We start from the raw sequence: 17629 nt of genomic DNA on the forward strand, positions 1-17629 counted from the left end.
ACTCGTGGTATGCCTCTTTTTACAGGTGAGCCCTTGTACTTGGGCTAAGTGCTCCATATGTGCTGATTCCCTAACTGTGATCCCATATGATGTATCCTTCCACTATTCAGTTTCCCTTTCAGTGAACCTTCACCAGTCACTATGGCCTGTAGTACTGAATGTGCCTTAGGTGGAGCCCACCACAGGGACTTCTTCCCTATGTAGTACTTCCCATTAGGTGAGTCCATATGACGTACTCTCCACACACTATCCTCCCTTTGGGTAGGATGTGATATTGGCAGTGTTCCTTTCTTGGCAAAGAAGGAGAACACTCCCCTAACATAACAACCAGGTGTTTCCAGCTGTAGTAAAACAAGCAAATAAACAAACAAAAAAAGAGAATGCCATCTACGGCTGAAGTTACCTATTCCCCTTGCAAGGACAAGTCCCCTGAGACAGAGAGAGTCATGCAAATTCCACTCGCCCAATTGGTCTTTTCTGAATATGCCAGAGGTGTTTAGGGCTCAAAAGAGCCACCCCTAAGTGTCAGTCTCGACACAACGTCTCATTCCCTCCATCAGGGAATAGGGGTCACAACAGTAACCAAGATGTTTTGTGTACATTAATATAATGGTATAGACAGAGTGCATCTTAACCATGTGATGCATTGTGTCTAATAAAGTGGCTGACAACAACAAAAGGGCACCAAGTGGCATGGATTCATATGCACAAGTTTCATGTTTTGGTTCATGTCTTTTATTTTGTTGCATCTAGTCTAGTTCCTGTCTTTTAGTTCTTGGTTCCCCTTCCTTCGCTAGTCTTGTCATTGTTAGTATTGATAAGTTATGTCTTATGATTGGTTCATGTTGATAAGTCTTGGTTATGGTTGCCTTGAATTTTTGTTTCAGCTAGAAGGATATAATTAGTAAACTAACAGTAAACTTAACTACACTAGTACACTAAATTACCTGTAAGTTCAATTGTAGCATAGTTGCAATAGTGAAGAAAAAATTGTTGTCTACTACAAAGATTATGCTTAAGCAACATTTTAAAGTATACTTTTATAAACTAAAAATTTGACCAATTTAGTCCTAAGAATTATTGTAATACTACACTTACAAGTAAACTACTAATACATTTATCAAAATATCTTGTTTCAAAGTAAAAAGAAACAATACGGCACATTTTTCTATTTTGGCTTGAGAAGCCAACATAATTTAATACTAATTTAAAACAGGGGTGCCCATTTCTGTTCCTGGGGATCTAACTTCCTGCAAAGTTCAGCTCCAATCCTGATCAAACACAACTGAACCAGCTAATTACAGACATGTGTGTTGAATCCGGGTTGGATCTGAGCTCTGCAGGTGGGTAGATCTCCAGGAACAGGATTGGGCACTACTGATTTAAAACCACCCTGAATTCCATAGTTACACCCATAGCAACAACCTAGCAACCACCCAGAATACCCTAGCAACTGCATAGCAAATGCTTTGTCTGTGAGACTTAAAACCTTCAAACTTATATATTTGAAAACTGAGTCAAACTTAAAACTCCTTCAAATTTAAACCCTTAAAGCTTTAAACTTCAAGCTTTTAAAACTGCTTCAAACTTGAAACCTTCAAGCTTTTTACACTCCAGATTCACAAATTGGTTGAGAATTCAGTATCATGTTAAAGGTGTATAATGCAATACACTATATAACATCAGGTGCATGTTATGAGTTAACATAAATTAATAAGAATTACGTTTTTTAATTATTTATGAAATAACAAATTACAATGTGTGTTAAGCTGTAAGAATAACTTGTAATAATTGGAATTCATTTGCCTCAGTAGCTGCAAAATTTATGAAAACCTAAAAACTCAGTCTCAATTTTACATAAAAAATGAAACAGGTCTGTGAAGATAAAAATGCATTTAGGCCTTTGTGGAGAGTGAAAACATTGTTAAAATTGCAAAGTTTGTGCCCAGCCTCTGTGTAACCTCTCTCGAAAAATATAAATAATTTCTGCTCCCCTCACAGAAATCTTGATTCAAATCATTTACAACAAATCAGTGCTATTTCATCTGTCAATCAAGATGGCAACCGTGAGCACCAGCTGTGTCAAAGACGTGCTTCTGTGCGAAACAACCGACACACTTTAAAAAGCCAAAAAAGCTCCTTAATATCCCGGCCTGGCAGCTGTCCGTCAGAAAACTCAAATCTCTCCTCCATAACTAACCAAGCCTCTGAACGCTACAGGCCTGGCATGACCGATCAGTCATCGTAATGCCTGGCTAGACGGCCGTTGGAGACCGCAAGCCTGTGAGCCATTGATTTTCCTGTAAGTTTCTCCCCTCTCCTGCCAGCTAATAAGGGTTCTTGGGTCTAGACTTTAGAAGACTTTAAGTGAAGGGTAAGTCAACAGTATGCCTTCGGGTGTACAGACTGAGAGAGATTGATGCTTGAAGGAGAGTTATGTTTCTCCCAGACATAGTAACTCTCATGTCAGTGGTTCATGATCGAACTTGGAAGAAATATGAAAGAAAATAAGGAAATGCTCTCTTTTTTTCACTTCATGTACACTAGTGCTGTGGTGCTACTGTACCTTAAAGGAAAGGTTCACCCAAATAAAAGTTCTGCCATTATTATTTAACCTCATGTCATTCCAAACCTGTATAACTTTTTTTTTTCTTTGGAACACAAACATAAATATTTTGAAGAATTTTATCCTCTCCACTGAAGCTCTCAAATACAGTGCCAATGACTTCAAATCTTTTGGGCCACTTTCACATAGAAGGAGAATATCGTTGTCAGTCCTGTATTTGAGTCCTTAATGCGTTACATTTACAAACAGTTCAGTTATTTATGGGAGTGACAATCAAATTATGTTACCAAATTCACACCTGTACATTTTTAGGGCATTTTCTGCAAACCCCAGCTGTGTGAACTGAACTGGGATGGACAACTGCTAATCTAGCGTGTGTTGCATGTTTAACTTTTTGGTTTTGGTAATTTACTGAGACCTCAATATGGAAGCTGTTTCTGCCATGGTTAATTGCACGTTTTTATTTTACAATTTGAACTTTATTTCTTGCAATTCTAAGTTTATATCTTGCAGCTCTGACTTTTTTCTCCCCTCAAGTCTGAATGGAGAAATATAAACTCAATTTAGAAAGTCAGAATTGCTAGATGTAATCTCAGAATTCAGATAAAAAAAAAGTCAGAATTGTGAGATATAAACGGGAGTTATCAACTCAAAATTGCGGGAAATAACTGTATCAGAACGTGTGTCATAATTCTGAGAACAGAAGTTCAAAGTGCGAGATGTAAACTCAACATTGTGAGACTCGAAATTAAGACCAAACTATGTTGTAACTTGTAATTCCGAGAAAAAAGTCTGAATTGTGAGATATAAACTTGGAATTGTGAGAAATAAAGTCATAATTGTGAGAAGTCGAAAATAATTTTTTTAATTTGTTCAGTCTGTTACGGAAACAGACTTTCATAGTCATGAGCTGAGTGTCATTGAAGGTTTAAGATCCAGTCACTGTCTTCCACTAGAGCTGCTCCCATCAGGTTTGTGGTCCGTGATCGACTCAAACGCTCCGCTCTCTACTATAAAAGCTGTGTTGGATAATTAAGATTTGATGAAGAACGCCTCGGTTACGACTGTAACCTCGGTTCCCTGAAGAGGGAACGAGCGTTGCGTCGAATTGACGCTATGGGGAACGCTTTGCGTGATGACGTCTTGAAGCACATGTAAAATCAGTCCAATGGTGTGGCGGAACGTCAGAGGCGGGTGACGTCACGTACCAGGAAGCTATAAAAGCCGGCCCGAAACAGAAAACGAAAGCTTCGTAGAGTCTGAAGTCGTGCTGACAGGCATGAAGGAGATATGGCAAGGTGACGCAACGCTCGTTCCCTCTTCAGGGAACCGAGGTTACAGTCGTAACCGAGGCGTTCTCTTTCAAGGGAACTCGCGTTGCGTCGAATTGACGCTATGGGGAACGTCTATACCAACGCCACCATAGCTACAAATGTCTGTCCTGTGTGAAATCAATTGCGCAGCACTAGGAAGACAATAACGAGTAGAACCTGACGAAGGTGTGCGGTGAGGACCAGCCTGCCGCATCACAAACGTCCTGTAAAGATACTCCTGATATAAGGGCCTTAGAGGCCGCCATACTCCTAGTAGAGTGCGACCGGACAGCCAAAGGAGAAGGCTGTCCAGCCGCCTCATAAGCAAGTGAGATAGCCTCAACCACCCACTTGCTCATCCTTTGCTTAGACACTGGACCTCCTTTGTTAGGGGGCCCAAAGCAAACAAACAATTGATCACTCTTACGCCACAGGGCAGCTCTGTGGACATATGCGTCTAACGCCCGAACAGGGCAAAGCAAATTATTCGCCTCCTGGTCCAATTTCGAAAGGGAGGCGGACCTCCAAGTGCCACGAGGGAAACGAGATACCAAAGGGTCTTTCCCCACAGACATTCCACCCAAAGGAATGTGGTAAGCACCTATGGCCGCCACATAAACCTTTAAAGTGGACGGGGTTAGACCTGCAGTGAACCGGTCCTGCAGGAACTCCAGAACTGTACCAATTGGGCAGTTGACTGGATCCAACCGACGGTCACTACACAAAGAAGTGAATACTCTCCACTTCAGGGCATAAAGTTTCCTCGTGGAGGGAGCTCTGGACTGTAGAATGGTCTCAACAACCTCAGTTGAGAGACCTGACTCTATGAGCTGGGCCCCCTCAGAAGCCAAGCCCACAGGTTCCACAGTTCTGGCGGGGGTGAAATATTGAGCCCCCTGCTTGGGACAGAAGGCCCCTCCTGACAGGAAGCTCCAGAGGATGCCCGTCGAGGAGGGACACAAGATCGGGAAACCATACTCTGCCCGGCAGCGCGGGGCTATAAGAAGCAGGAAAACCCGGTCCCTAAGAACTCTCTCCAGAACTCCCGGGAGCAGAGCCACTGGGGGAAAAGCGTACAGACGTAGCCTCGGCCACGTCTGTACCATAGCATCCAGTCCAGAGGAGCTGGATGCGTGAGGGAGACCCAAGTCCCTCCATATCAGCTCCACCACCTTGGGGTGGAGCTTCCATTCCCCGGGCCTCGGCCCCTGTCTCGACAGAGTGTCTGCTCCTATATTCTGAACCCCGGGGAGGTAGGCTGCCCTGAGTGACAGCAACTTCCCCTGGGACCACAAGAGGATATGGCGTGCCAGATTGGACAATGGGCGCGAGCGCAAACCCCCTTGGTGGTTGATATAGGCGACTACCGACGTGTTGTCCGTATGTACTAACACATGGTGTCCCCTGAGACCTGTGATAAAGCTCCTCAGAGCCCGGAAGACAGCTAACATCTCTAGGCTATAGAATGCCAGGAACGATGATGGTCTTCCCACAGACCTTGAGATGAGCGACCCTCAGGATCGCTCCCCAACCCGTGAGGGAAGCATCCGTCGTTAGCAGTTTGCGACGACAAGGAGCTCCCAGCACTGGGCCCTGGGACAGGAACCAAGGTTTCTTCCACATAACCAAGGCACGTAGGCATCGCAGCGTGACCTTGATTGTGCGAAATGGGTTGCCCCTCGGGGAAACCCCTCTGGTCCTGAGCCACCACTGCAGGGGCCTCATGTGCAGTAGTCCAAAAGGTATCCCGTTGGAAGCTGCTGCCATGAGACCCAACAGTCTCTGGAACTGTTTGACAGTGAGTAGCTGGCCTAGCTTTACACTTTTCACAGCTGCAAGGATGGAATCTACACGTGGCGGTGACAGGCGCGCCTGCATCGACACTGAATCCCAAACCACGCCTAAAAAAGTGGTCCTCTGAAGTGGAGAAAGCACACTCTTCTTGGCGTTCAGCCGCAACCCCAGCTCTTTCATGTGGGCGAGAACAACATCTCGATGTTGAACCGCCAACTGATGCGACTGAGCTAAATCAACCAATCGTCGATGTAGTTCATGATGCGAATACCCTGGAGGCGCAGAGGCGCCAGAGCTGCATCCACGCATTTGGTGAAAGTGCGGGGTGATAAAGCCAGGCCGAATGGAAGAACTCGATATTGGTATGCTTTGCCCCCGAAAGCAAACCTCAGGAACTTCCAATGACAAGGACGGATGGAAATATGGAAATATGCGTCCTTGAGGTCTATCGTGACAAACCAGTCCTCGGACCTGATCTGTGACACGATTTGTCTCAATGTTAACATTTTGAACTTGAGCTGAATGAAAGACTTGTTCAGAACTCGAAGATCTAAAATGGGACGCAATCCCCCGTCCTTCTTTGGAACTATGAAGTACCGGCTGTAAAAACCCGGTTTCCCTGTCGGAGGGAGGTACATATTCTATGGCCCCTATCTCTAACAGAGTATTTACTTCCTGTTCCATAACCAGAACCTGCTCGGGGCCCACCACTGTGGGCAGGACCCCCATAAACCGAGTTGAGCGTTTCTAGAATTGTATCTGATACCCTTTTGCCACGGTCTGCAGGACCCAACGAGAAACATTTGACAGTAGCTTCCACGCTGTCAAAGATTCTACTAGAGGTACCAGCCTCTCGAGACTGGTTTCTGGATTGTGTTGCTGTTGAGTAGTCGGTTCGTCGCCCTGTAACGGCGCACCGGCAGGGAACGACCGAACAGACTGCTCTAGCACCCTCCTCAGAGGGGGCGGGCATCCCGAGGCCACTACGTTTCCGGGTGGACCTTGAGATATGTGCTCGCCGGAGACCGCTGCGCCCTGTAACACCGGAGGCGGCAGGGTTGGCAGAACGGTCCCCTGAGGGCACCGAAAAGAGACGGCACCGTATTTTTCTCCTGCTGTTGAGTAGTCGGTTCGTCGCCCTGTAACGGCGCACCGGCAGGGAACGACCGAACAGACTGCTCTAGCACCCTCCTCAGAGGGGGCGGGCATCCCGAGGCCACTACGTTTCCGGGTGGACCTTGAGATATGTGCTCGCCGGAGACCGCTGCGCCCTGTAACACCGGAGGCGGCAGGGTTGGCAGAACGGTCCCCTGAGGGCACCGAAGAGAGACGGGCACCGTGAAAAGAGGTGTTAACCGCTCTGCTTCGGGGGGACTACCCTCATTTGTCCTGAGCCCTCAGACATCAGGACTTTTTCCCAGCAGCCTTCTTGGCGGTAATAACGGTCCGCAGATCCGTTTTACCCCTCGAAGACTGCTGGGTTTGAGAGCGCCCTCCGTGTCCCCGAGCTTTTTGTGGGGGAGCACGGGAGGAAACGCTCTGTTTCTGAGTGGCACGGTGCTCAGCGCTCTTTTTAGATGAGTGAGGCTGCTCCCGCTCAGCAGCCTCAATGAAAGAACGGCGGGGGAGAAGTTTCTGAAGAGAAGCTGCCTGTTTTGAAGCTTCTTGTGATTTAGCTACAGCACTGTTAACTGCATCTCCAAATAACCCTTGAGTGGATACTGGTGCATCTAAAAGAACATGTTTTTCTTTGTCCTTTATGTCACTTAAGTTGAGCCACAGATGCCTCTCAGTGGCCACCAGGGCTGCCATAGAGCGGCCGATGGATTTAGCCGTCTCCTTGGTGGCCCTGAGAGACAAATCTGTGGCTCTACGCAGTTCAGACACCGTATCAGCACTAATACCCCCGCCATCCTCAGAATCACCCAATAACTCAGCCTGGTAAGCCTGCATTATGGACATTGTATGTAAACACGCTGCAGCTTGACCGGCGGCGGCATAAGCTTTATGAACCAGGGAAGATGTAACTTTTACTGGCTTGGATGGAAGTGCAGGAGCCTTCAGAGAAGATGCCGTTGCTGGAGAGAGATAGCTCGCGAGCGTCTCTTCCACCCTCGGCATCTCCCCATAACCATGCTCTTTATAATTGTGAATGGATGAATAGTGTGATGTTTGTGCAGTATACACTCGATATGACACTGGTTTTCCCCACGATCTCGACACCTCGGTGTGGAGATCGGGGAAAAACGGAAGGCTTCTGCACTGAGGCTGTGCACGAGATGGCAGGAAACGTTCGCCGAGCTTGCTTTTCGAACGAGCGCCCTGCCTATCTACTGGCCACTCAATAGATAATCGCTCGACAGCTCTAGTGATAACATCAAGCAATTCTTCAAACGCATGAGACTGAGGTGGCGAATCCTCAGACTCAGCGTCAATACTAACAACGTCCAACTCCTCAGAGCTGGACAATTGCAGTATTGGTGCCTCCATCGGGGGGGAAGAAACCGCAATGCGTGCTTCCACACCCTGATGAGAGGCACTGGATCTATCAGAAGGAGGCTGAGATAAGGCAGAGCCCGTCTCAACATCCACTGATAGATCCATTTGCGAACCCCAGGTCTGTGATTGCCGCCGTGCCTTGGCAGCGGCGGGACCCGAGCCCTGGGGAACGCGATCGGGATTGAACCGAGCCAAGCGGGATCGGAGCGAACGCAATGGAAGCGCGTCGCAATGCACACAGTCACCACCCTCGAGTGCTGACTGGGCATGCTCCTCACCCAAACAAACAACACAAAGAGCGTGAGTATCACCTCCCGTTAAATAACGCGGGCAGGGATGGACACACACTCTAAACTGCTGCTTGCTCGCCATACTGAATATATATATATATGATATAGACAGACAACACCAAATATACAGACAGATTTCACACAGAGCGCAACTGAAGACTCAGAAAGCTTTCGTTTTCTGTTTCGGGCCGGCTTTTATAGCTTCCTGGTATGTGACGTCACCCGCCTCTGATGTTCCGCCACACCATTGGACTGATTTTACATGTGCTTCAAGACATCATCACGCAAAGCGTTCCCCATAGCGTCAATTCGACGCAACGCGAGTTCCCTTGAAAGGGAACTTGCACTTCGATTGTACTCATGTTGCGTCAACTGTAATAAGTTTAGCCACTGTCACTATGGCTACAGGCGATAGTCATGAATAGAATATGGGCTCAACTTCTACTCGATCAGCTATTGCTACTACGTGAACAGGATATTTAGAGACTCACACGTGTTAATTAATCCCAAACACTGAGAATGTAGCTTTGTTGTCAATTTCAGTGTTGGTGGAAGAGATATTTCATTCCAAATATCTCTTGTATGGCTTCAGAGGACTTGGAAAATAGTGCACAACTTATATTTTACTTACCCAAAGTCGGGCTCAGACTACAATTTATCCCTGATTACCCATCCGGGCAATCTGAGAAACAATCTTGTCCAGGACCTTGGTCGGTTACGATGTTCGGCTTAGATTATCTGGTAATGTGAGGTCGTTTATAGATCTTCCGATCCGCTCACAGTCACATCAGGGCCACCACGATAATATCAAACAATTGTGATATTTAGGATTTTAAATCAGGATGATTATGACTATGATTACCTCAGTACTTTCACAATACCCAATGAGAGACAAGTTTACAAGGAGACAGATGGGAATGAGAGAAGTTATGAAACGGCGACCGCAAAACAAGCTGGTGTAACGCTGGCTGTGTCTTCAAAAGAGTTCTACAACCGTACGGACAAAAAGAAGATCTGTTTCAAGGATTAGGATGAAATTGAGTTGCAGGCACAACAAAAAATCTGTTTAGTTATAGATAATTAGCACACAAATAGTCAAAAACAGTCAACAGAAAATATTTTAAAATTCCCAGTCGGCCTTCAGGAGAATGGGAGGAACACATATCGGGAAAGGCTAGACCGGGCGACGCGTCTGGCTGGGAGATCACTGGTGGGCGAGGGATGGGGTGAGAGAAGCCGGTCCTTGAGGAGCAGAAAGCCAGCCAGGGCAGGAGCAGAGGGCAAATGCAGTCTAAACAGCGAGACGGAGAGGAAACAAAACTGGCACTGGAGCCTAGAAACAGGGCACTACACGATGGGCATGGGCGACACGGGGAACCGCCCAGAGCCACATCTTGACGGGGGTGGCACAGGGCACCAATTAACCGTAAGTGTTTTAACCTTAATTTTGGGTCAATTAACCTTGTCAGGACACGAAATGGAGCCAGTCAGAGGTAGGAAGAGCAGGAGGGGGAGCGCGAGAAGTTATAAATCAACACAAATTGAAATTATAGATAAGAAAAAAGAGTCTATAGGGTGGTTCGTCCAGGGAGCCATACAAGCTACTGTTAGTGCTATAAGCTGACATGCGACAGCCCTTGAAGCTAATGTTGGCTGGCATACTAATGTTATCCCTCTAGTGCTGATGGGTCGATTTCGACCAAAAACGTTAATGTGTTCTTTTGTGTGTTTTTTTAGCTACTTCATCGGTACGAAACTTGGTAAAGGTTTTGACATTTGCTATGTGAACGCAGAATTTTTTTTATAAAATCATCTTTAAAGTCATCTTTAAAAAGAGACCAAGCTTAAGTCTGTGCTCCAAAGCATTAAAGATTCATGACAGGTCCCTGCTTAAAAAGTGAATAAATGGATTATAACTACTGCATAAATATAATTTAATACCATAAAGTCCCCTCAAAATTTTAAATAAAAACATGATCAAATTAAAATAGTACAATCATTTCATTGAAATAATTTTTTTTTTTTTAAATGAATAAAAAAAAAGAGCTCCAGAGGGTTAAACGGAGAGTTCACTCAAAACTGAAAATTAGCCCATGATTTACTCACCCTCAAGTCATCCTAGGTGTATATGACTTTTTTTTCTTTCAGACGAATACAATCAGAGTTATATTAATAAATGTCCTGGCTCTTCCAAGCTTTATAATGGCAGTGAATGGCACGATATTATTTTAACTCCATTAAAGTGCATCCATCCATGATAAAAGTGCTCCACACTGCTCTGGGGGGTTAATAAAGGTCTTCTGAAGTGAAGCGATGCGTTCATGTAACAAAAATATCCATATTTAAAACTTTTTTCGACTAAAATAACTAGCTTCTGGCAGACGACCGTACGCAAGTCGACTTACGCCAAAAGAGTAACACTTGACGATGTATGACGTAGGATGTAGGAGTAGCGAGAGCTTTGACGCCTCTCGCGGTTCAAACAAACAGGGCTGAGCAACAAACTCAAGCTCCTCCAACTTCTCTCTTAAAGTTTTTTCTCTTTTTAGACTTCTAATTCGTGACTGGTGTTTCGTTTTGCTCTATCCTCAGAGCTTCTGCATTCGTCATTACATTGTGCGTCAAGGTCAAGGTCTTTTGCTTCACTTCAGAAGGCCTTTATTAAACCCCCCCGGAGCCGTGTGGAGCACTTTATCATGAATAGATGAACTTTTATGGATTTCAAAAAATATCCTGCCATTATAAAGCTTGGAAGAGCCAGGACATTTTTTTTATATAACTATGATTGAATTCGTCTGAAAGAAGAATGTCATATAGGATGACTTGAGGGTGAGTAAATCATGAGCTAATTTTCATTTTTTGATGAACTTACCCTTTAACTGATTTTAAAACCTCCAGTTCTCACTAAAGAACAAACAATATACATTTTGTTTGCATCCGCTTCCGCATGAGATCATGTGAGGTGCTCCCTCTGGCATGATAATCATAATAATATCTTGTAGTTTAAGATGATTTTCGAATCTTGAGGTGTGCGTATGTTTTAAATTTGAGAGAAGACAATCAGTAAAGATTATCCTAATGCTCATGATTTAGCCAGATTTCATAATTTAAAGGATGAAAAAACTCCTGTAGTCGAGCCCAGCTTATTGGTGGAGCTTTTTGATGTTTTAGAAGATAGCAATTGGTTTGAAACGACATGTTGAAGAAATGATTTAAATTTTGTTTTTGTAGGGAACTATTACTTTAACATAACGGTAGTTGCAAGTGTACACAAACACAAATTGCAGCTTATAGAAAAGATATGAAGAAAGAAGTAACACGTATATAAATGACTGCAGTGTGTTTTATGATTTTATAGATGGACGTGTTTTGCAGAGATCCAGCATGGTTTAATTGAACGTTTCAAATGCCATCATCTGTAATCATCTTCAACCTCATCTTCCACATGTGCATTCAGTCAAAGGAAAACATTTATCATGAGACCTTATCCACACTCTGTAATAATGCGAAGGGTGGCTTATATTAGATCAGCAGTTCCAAAAGTGGGTCACAGGTCGAAACAGTTCATAAATATTTTACGTTTTGGTGAATTGGTAACTGGTATGAATTTGTACATTCTTACTCATACCATTTTATACAATTAGCTTGAACCCCACTGAGTTTAGGAGTGGACCTTCATGTTTTTTTTCTTAATCGTACAGAGCACATACATATACATATGAAATCAGCACCTTGTAAAATAGTTATGTTTTCTCATGAATTTGAGTTGGTCCCAATAGGAATTGCAGACGGCAGGGGGAAATAATGTTAAATGCTATGCTGCTTTTCTTCAGATTGATTTGTCACTTGATAAAAATGAGGTTACATCGTGAAATCATGAACAAAACTATGCAAAGTAAAATAAATAGAAAGGTAAATACATGTTTCAAGGACTATTTTGTAAACAATTTAGGTATTGTGTTGGGTCGCTTGTTGATGTCAAATGTAAAACCATTTCAGAAATGCACCACATTCAATGACGGACATGAACAAAAAAGATTGACAAGTTCTACTCATTGTGAAATGGTCACATTTAATGAACAACTTCTCATTTTATATACATCTATAAAAAGAACCCAGATACAGGTTACAAGAATCTAAAGCTAATACATACATTATTAAATAATAAACCTTTTCTCATGTTAAAGATACATATCATAGTTTACAAAATATGATCAAGGAGAATTAAGCAATTATGGTTTGAAAAACAAAACAAAAATAAACAAACCACAAACAAATAAACAACAAACAAAAAAAAATATAAGGTTCTAAAATTATATTTTGTTCAATGATAACCAAAAACAAAGTGAAACAATCGTCCTTGAAGAAGGTAGTATTAAACTGTGATACTGACTAGAAAAGTCTGCTAAAAACAGATGGTGAAAGGCAAAGAGTCGAAGAATGAAAATATGGTTCTGAATGGTGCTTAATCTTCAGATGGTCTGACACGGCACATTGTTCTTCCTGTTACAAAAGGTGGTCCAGAACAGTCCAAACCAATTTTGTTATTTACAGTTTCAACTTATCTGTGTTCACGGGCCAAAAAAGAAAAGAAAAGAAAAATTATAAAAGAAAAAAAGAGGAAAACAAAAGTAATACAACAGATATCAAATGATGGCCTTCAAAATAAATGTGTTACTCCTCAGTCTTTGAAGCTTGGGAAGATTTTGTACTGCCAGTTCCAATTCCTTACAGACACAGGTTTGGGGAAGCTAGGGATCATGGGGAAAAAAGAAAAACAGTCCAAGTCTTTGGCATGATGAGTTAGCTGTATGTCGTGGGAATCAATGTTACACAAAATGAGCTTTTTCAGTCCTCGGAACAGTTTGAAAGATCGAAATGGATGGAAAAATCTTGTATGACAAACAAAGATGAGGTGAATGCATTTTGTTTGTGTTGTTCTTGTGCTGCCAGGCAGGTGAGGCTCGTGTCCCCAAATCTTTTGCTCCCCTGGGGTTCGGGTCCTGTGTCTGTGTCTGGTCTGCCATCAGCTGTCATCGCCAGAGATGTTGAAATGTTTTATTGTTCTTTTGTCTTCCTTTTGTAATTGTCAGCATTTATTAATCTTTCTAGGTCTTTTTTCTTTCGTGAGAAAAAGAACTTGAATTAAATTATCAATGCACGATATCTATTAACATGTGCAAAATAGAAATAGAAGACTCCTCTTTTTTTTTTCCACAGGAATGAAGCGTACACATCTGAAAACAAAGAAGAGAAAATATATGTTAGATTTGTGCTGAAGTATTTTTGGAATTTAATGAATTGTGTAATGCATTTGTTTGTCATTCATTCACTTAAGGGCCAAGATACGAGTGCATGTGTGTGTGTGTGTGTGTGTGTGTGTATATATATATAAAATAAGTTATACTTCTTTAAATAAGTTATACTTCTTTCCACTCCCTTTCGAGCAACTATTATTAGTGTAAATAATGTATGTGGATATGTGTGTGTGTATATATATATATATATATATATATATATATATATATATACATACATACACTCACCTAAAGGATTATTAGGAACACCATACTAATACTGTGTTTGACCCCCTTTCGCCTTCAGAACTGCCTTAATTCTACGTGGCATTGATTCAACAAGGTGCTGAAAGCATTCTTTAGAAATGTTGGCCCATATTGATAGGATAGCATCTTGCTGTTGATGGAGATTTGTGGGATGCACATCCAGGGCACGAAGCTCCCGTTCCACCACATCCCAAAGATGCTCTATTGGGTTGAGATCTGGTGACTGTGGGGGCCATTTTAGTACAGTGAACTCATTGTCATGTTCAAGAAACCAATTTGAAATGATTTGAGCTTTGTGACATGGTGCATTATCCTGCTGGAAGTAGCCATCAGAGGATGGGTACATGGTGGTCATAAAGGGATGGACATGGTCAGAAACAATGCTCAGGTAGGCTGTGGTATTTAAACGATGCCCAATTGGCACTAAAGGGCCTAAAGTGTGCCAAGAAAACATCCCCCACACCATTACACCACCACCACCAGCCTACACAGTGGTAACAAGGCATGATGGATCCATGTTCTCATTCTGTTTACGCCAAATTCTGACTCTACCATCTGAATGTCTCAACAGAAATCGAGACTCATCAGACCAGGCAACATTTTTCCAGTCTTCAACTGTCCAATTTTGGTGAGCTTGTGCAAATTGTAGCCTCTTTTTCCTATTTGTAGTGGAGATGAGTGGTACCCGGTGGGGTCTTCTGCTGTTGTAGCCCATCCGCCTCAAGGTTGTGCGTGTTGTGGCTTCACAAATGCTTTGCTGCATACCTCGGTTGTAACGAGTGGTTATTTCAGTAAAAGTTGCTCTTCTATCAGCTTGAATCAGTCGGCCTATTCTCCTCTGACCTCTAGCATCAACAAGGCATTTTCACCCACAGGACTGCCGCATACTGGATGTTTTTCCCTTTTCACACCATTCTTTGTAAACCCTAGAAATGGTTGTGCGTGAAAATCCCAGTAACTGAGCAGATTGTGAAATACTCAGACCGGCCCGTCTGGCACCAACAACCATGCCATGCTCAAAATTGCTTAAATCACCTTTCTTTCCCATTCTGACATTCAGTTTGGAGTTCAGGAGATTGTCTTGACCAGGACCACACCCCTAAATGCATTGAAGCAACTGCCATGTGATTGGTTGATTAGATAATTGCATTAATGAGAAATTGAACAGGTGTTCCTAATAATCCTTTAGGTGAGTGTATGTATGTATATGGGAGATAAACTGTGCTATGTTTTTTTATATTGTGTTAATATATATGTATATATATATATATTCTTTTCTTTTTTATTGCTCGAAATAAACTTCAATCAATCAATATATATATAAAAAAATATCAAAAATGATATCTGGTGTCTGAATAATTTTTGGATTGACTATGTATATATATATATACATAGACAGGACACTATAATGCAAGTGAGGATAGCAAAATAAAGTAAACTGTGATATATTATACCCAAAAATTCTTCATACAGTGGACTACCAGTAAAATTTATAAAAATTTGGGACCTAAAATTATTCAGACACTTTGACCTGACCATGTTTTGCTGAAGTGTTTTAATTGCTAATGCGACCTTTTTACACCACAGACTGAACAAAATTAAGAATTGCTTGGTAACTAGTTGACCTAAATTGGTATTATCTAATTGTGTACTTCAATTTAACAGCTGACAGATATTCAACATAATTCATTTGTGAGACAGTCAAACAGAGGAATGTCCAACACCAATGAAATATCAACTGATTTGATAACTCTGAGTTCTTGTCATATTTTATTACAATTTTCTAAACTATAGCGAATAAACTGTGATAATGCGAGAAATGTTGACGGTGTCTGAATACATTTTGGTTTGACTGTGCATGTATGTATATAACCCAAAATCAATATAGTGAACTCCTTGACCGAATTTGAAAACATTCCCCAACTGAGCACTTCTATACGGCGGTCAGCCTACTACAGCATAAATTACCGACACAGTATTGCAAATGAGAACAAACAGGGGCCAATGAGAGCAATATCCAAATGGCTCCCACTTCATGCCAGTGGGAAGTTGTAATTGGTGAGCAGCCACCCGTGATGTTGCCTTTAATTTTGTCTTGGCTTATTACAGACTGACCAATTAAATCTTGCTCAGAACGGCTCAGTGTGCAGGTATAAGGCGAAGGTATTTGTGCGTATGCGTGGCCGTCTCGGGAGGACGAACACATCCTACCCCTGAGGCGCTATCATACACTTCCTCCTGCCTTCCGGCTCCATGCATGAGCTTGCTTTAATTAGAGATAGGCTCGTTATACTGTGTTGCTGAGTTTGAGATAACAGGCATGCTGTAAACATATGGCCCGAGAGCTAATGAATCTCTGGCTTGTTACTCGGCTATCTCCCCCTGCTTTCTGACTCCTGCAGGGGATCGATGAGGTTTATATGGCTGTAAGCATCAGTAAACGGTCCGTCCCTCAGTTTCTCAGGGGTTCTGGGTGGAATGTGCTGGTCTAATGAGCCAATGAGTCTCTAGTCGCTGTCCTGTATTCCAACCCGCTGTCAACAATCTCTAGTTTTTCCCAGATGAAAGAGGGCTGACCACACTGCAATTGTGTCTAAGAATGTTCAATTTCACATATTTACAAAAAGGCCCAATAGTCTTTTGAGTTTGTTTTGAGACTGGAACTCATTCAGTAGTCTGTTCATTAAGTATAGAACATTTGACTACCGAGAGTGATACAAAATCACGTTCTGCAAGGACTTTGGCCATGTGAATGATGTTAAAGCCTGAGTGGACTTAAGACCACTACCTCCAAGACTCAAAACTAGACTAAGACCTAAATCAATACCAGACCCATGAGACCAAGTTCAATACCAGACCCTTTAAGACCCAGAACAAAACCAGACCCCTTAATTACCTACATCACTACCACACTACCAATACCCAGACCAGTCCTCCTAAGACCCAGATCAATACCAGAAAGTAAACTTCACGTTCCGGCTCGCAAACTGTCTGATTGATGTAATTTTCATCATCAGTACAGTCCATGTACAACAGCGCATGTGCACGTGATCTGTCCATGCTCATGGTCAAAAGAGTCTACTTTAAAAGGCGTGTGTGCTCAACTGTGTGCGAGATGGGACGTAATGCAGAAAACGAAGTAAACCATCTTAAGATCCAGACCAGACCCCCCTAAACCAATACTGTGACCCAAACAAATACCATACTGTACCAAGACCCAGATCAATATCAGATCCACTAAGATCCAGACCTTTCAAGGACCAGATCCACTAAGATCCAGACCTTTCAAGGACCCCATCCAGACTCTATTTTAATAAACTGAATCAAAAAATTGGTAAATTTATTGCAGCATTCATTTCTAATATAAAGGGATTTTGGCACTGTCAAACACCCGGCGCAATGCGGCGCCAGGTGCGACACAAGTGTTTTTTGCTAGTTTCAGCCCGACGCAGTTATCATTTTCACGTCCTGCACCACGTTGTTTAAATAGCAAATGCATTTGTGCCCATATGTGCGCCCATGGGCTGCTGGTCTGAAAACGAGGTGTGTTCATGCGCATTGTTGGTGCGTAGCTATTTTGAGGCAACTGAAATAGACTGTGCC

General features: G+C 42.9%; 1 protein-coding gene across 1 annotated transcript in view; it reads right to left on the reverse strand.

The window, feature by feature from the left end:
* Positions 1–12503: 12503 nt before the first annotated feature.
* Positions 12504–17629, reverse strand: part of cntfr (ciliary neurotrophic factor receptor) — a 188327-nt gene continuing 183201 nt past the window's right edge. Inside the window, exon 9 of the mRNA XM_082157694.1 lies at positions 12504–13699. Within this exon, the coding sequence (XP_082013820.1) occupies position 13699 (1 nt within the window). The 3' untranslated portion in view covers positions 12504–13698. The remainder of the gene's footprint in view (positions 13700–17629) is intronic.

Source organism: Leuciscus leuciscus (assembly GCF_965113295.1).
Source record: "Leuciscus leuciscus genome assembly, chromosome: 24".
Lineage (NCBI taxonomy): Eukaryota > Metazoa > Chordata > Actinopteri > Cypriniformes > Leuciscidae > Leuciscus > Leuciscus leuciscus.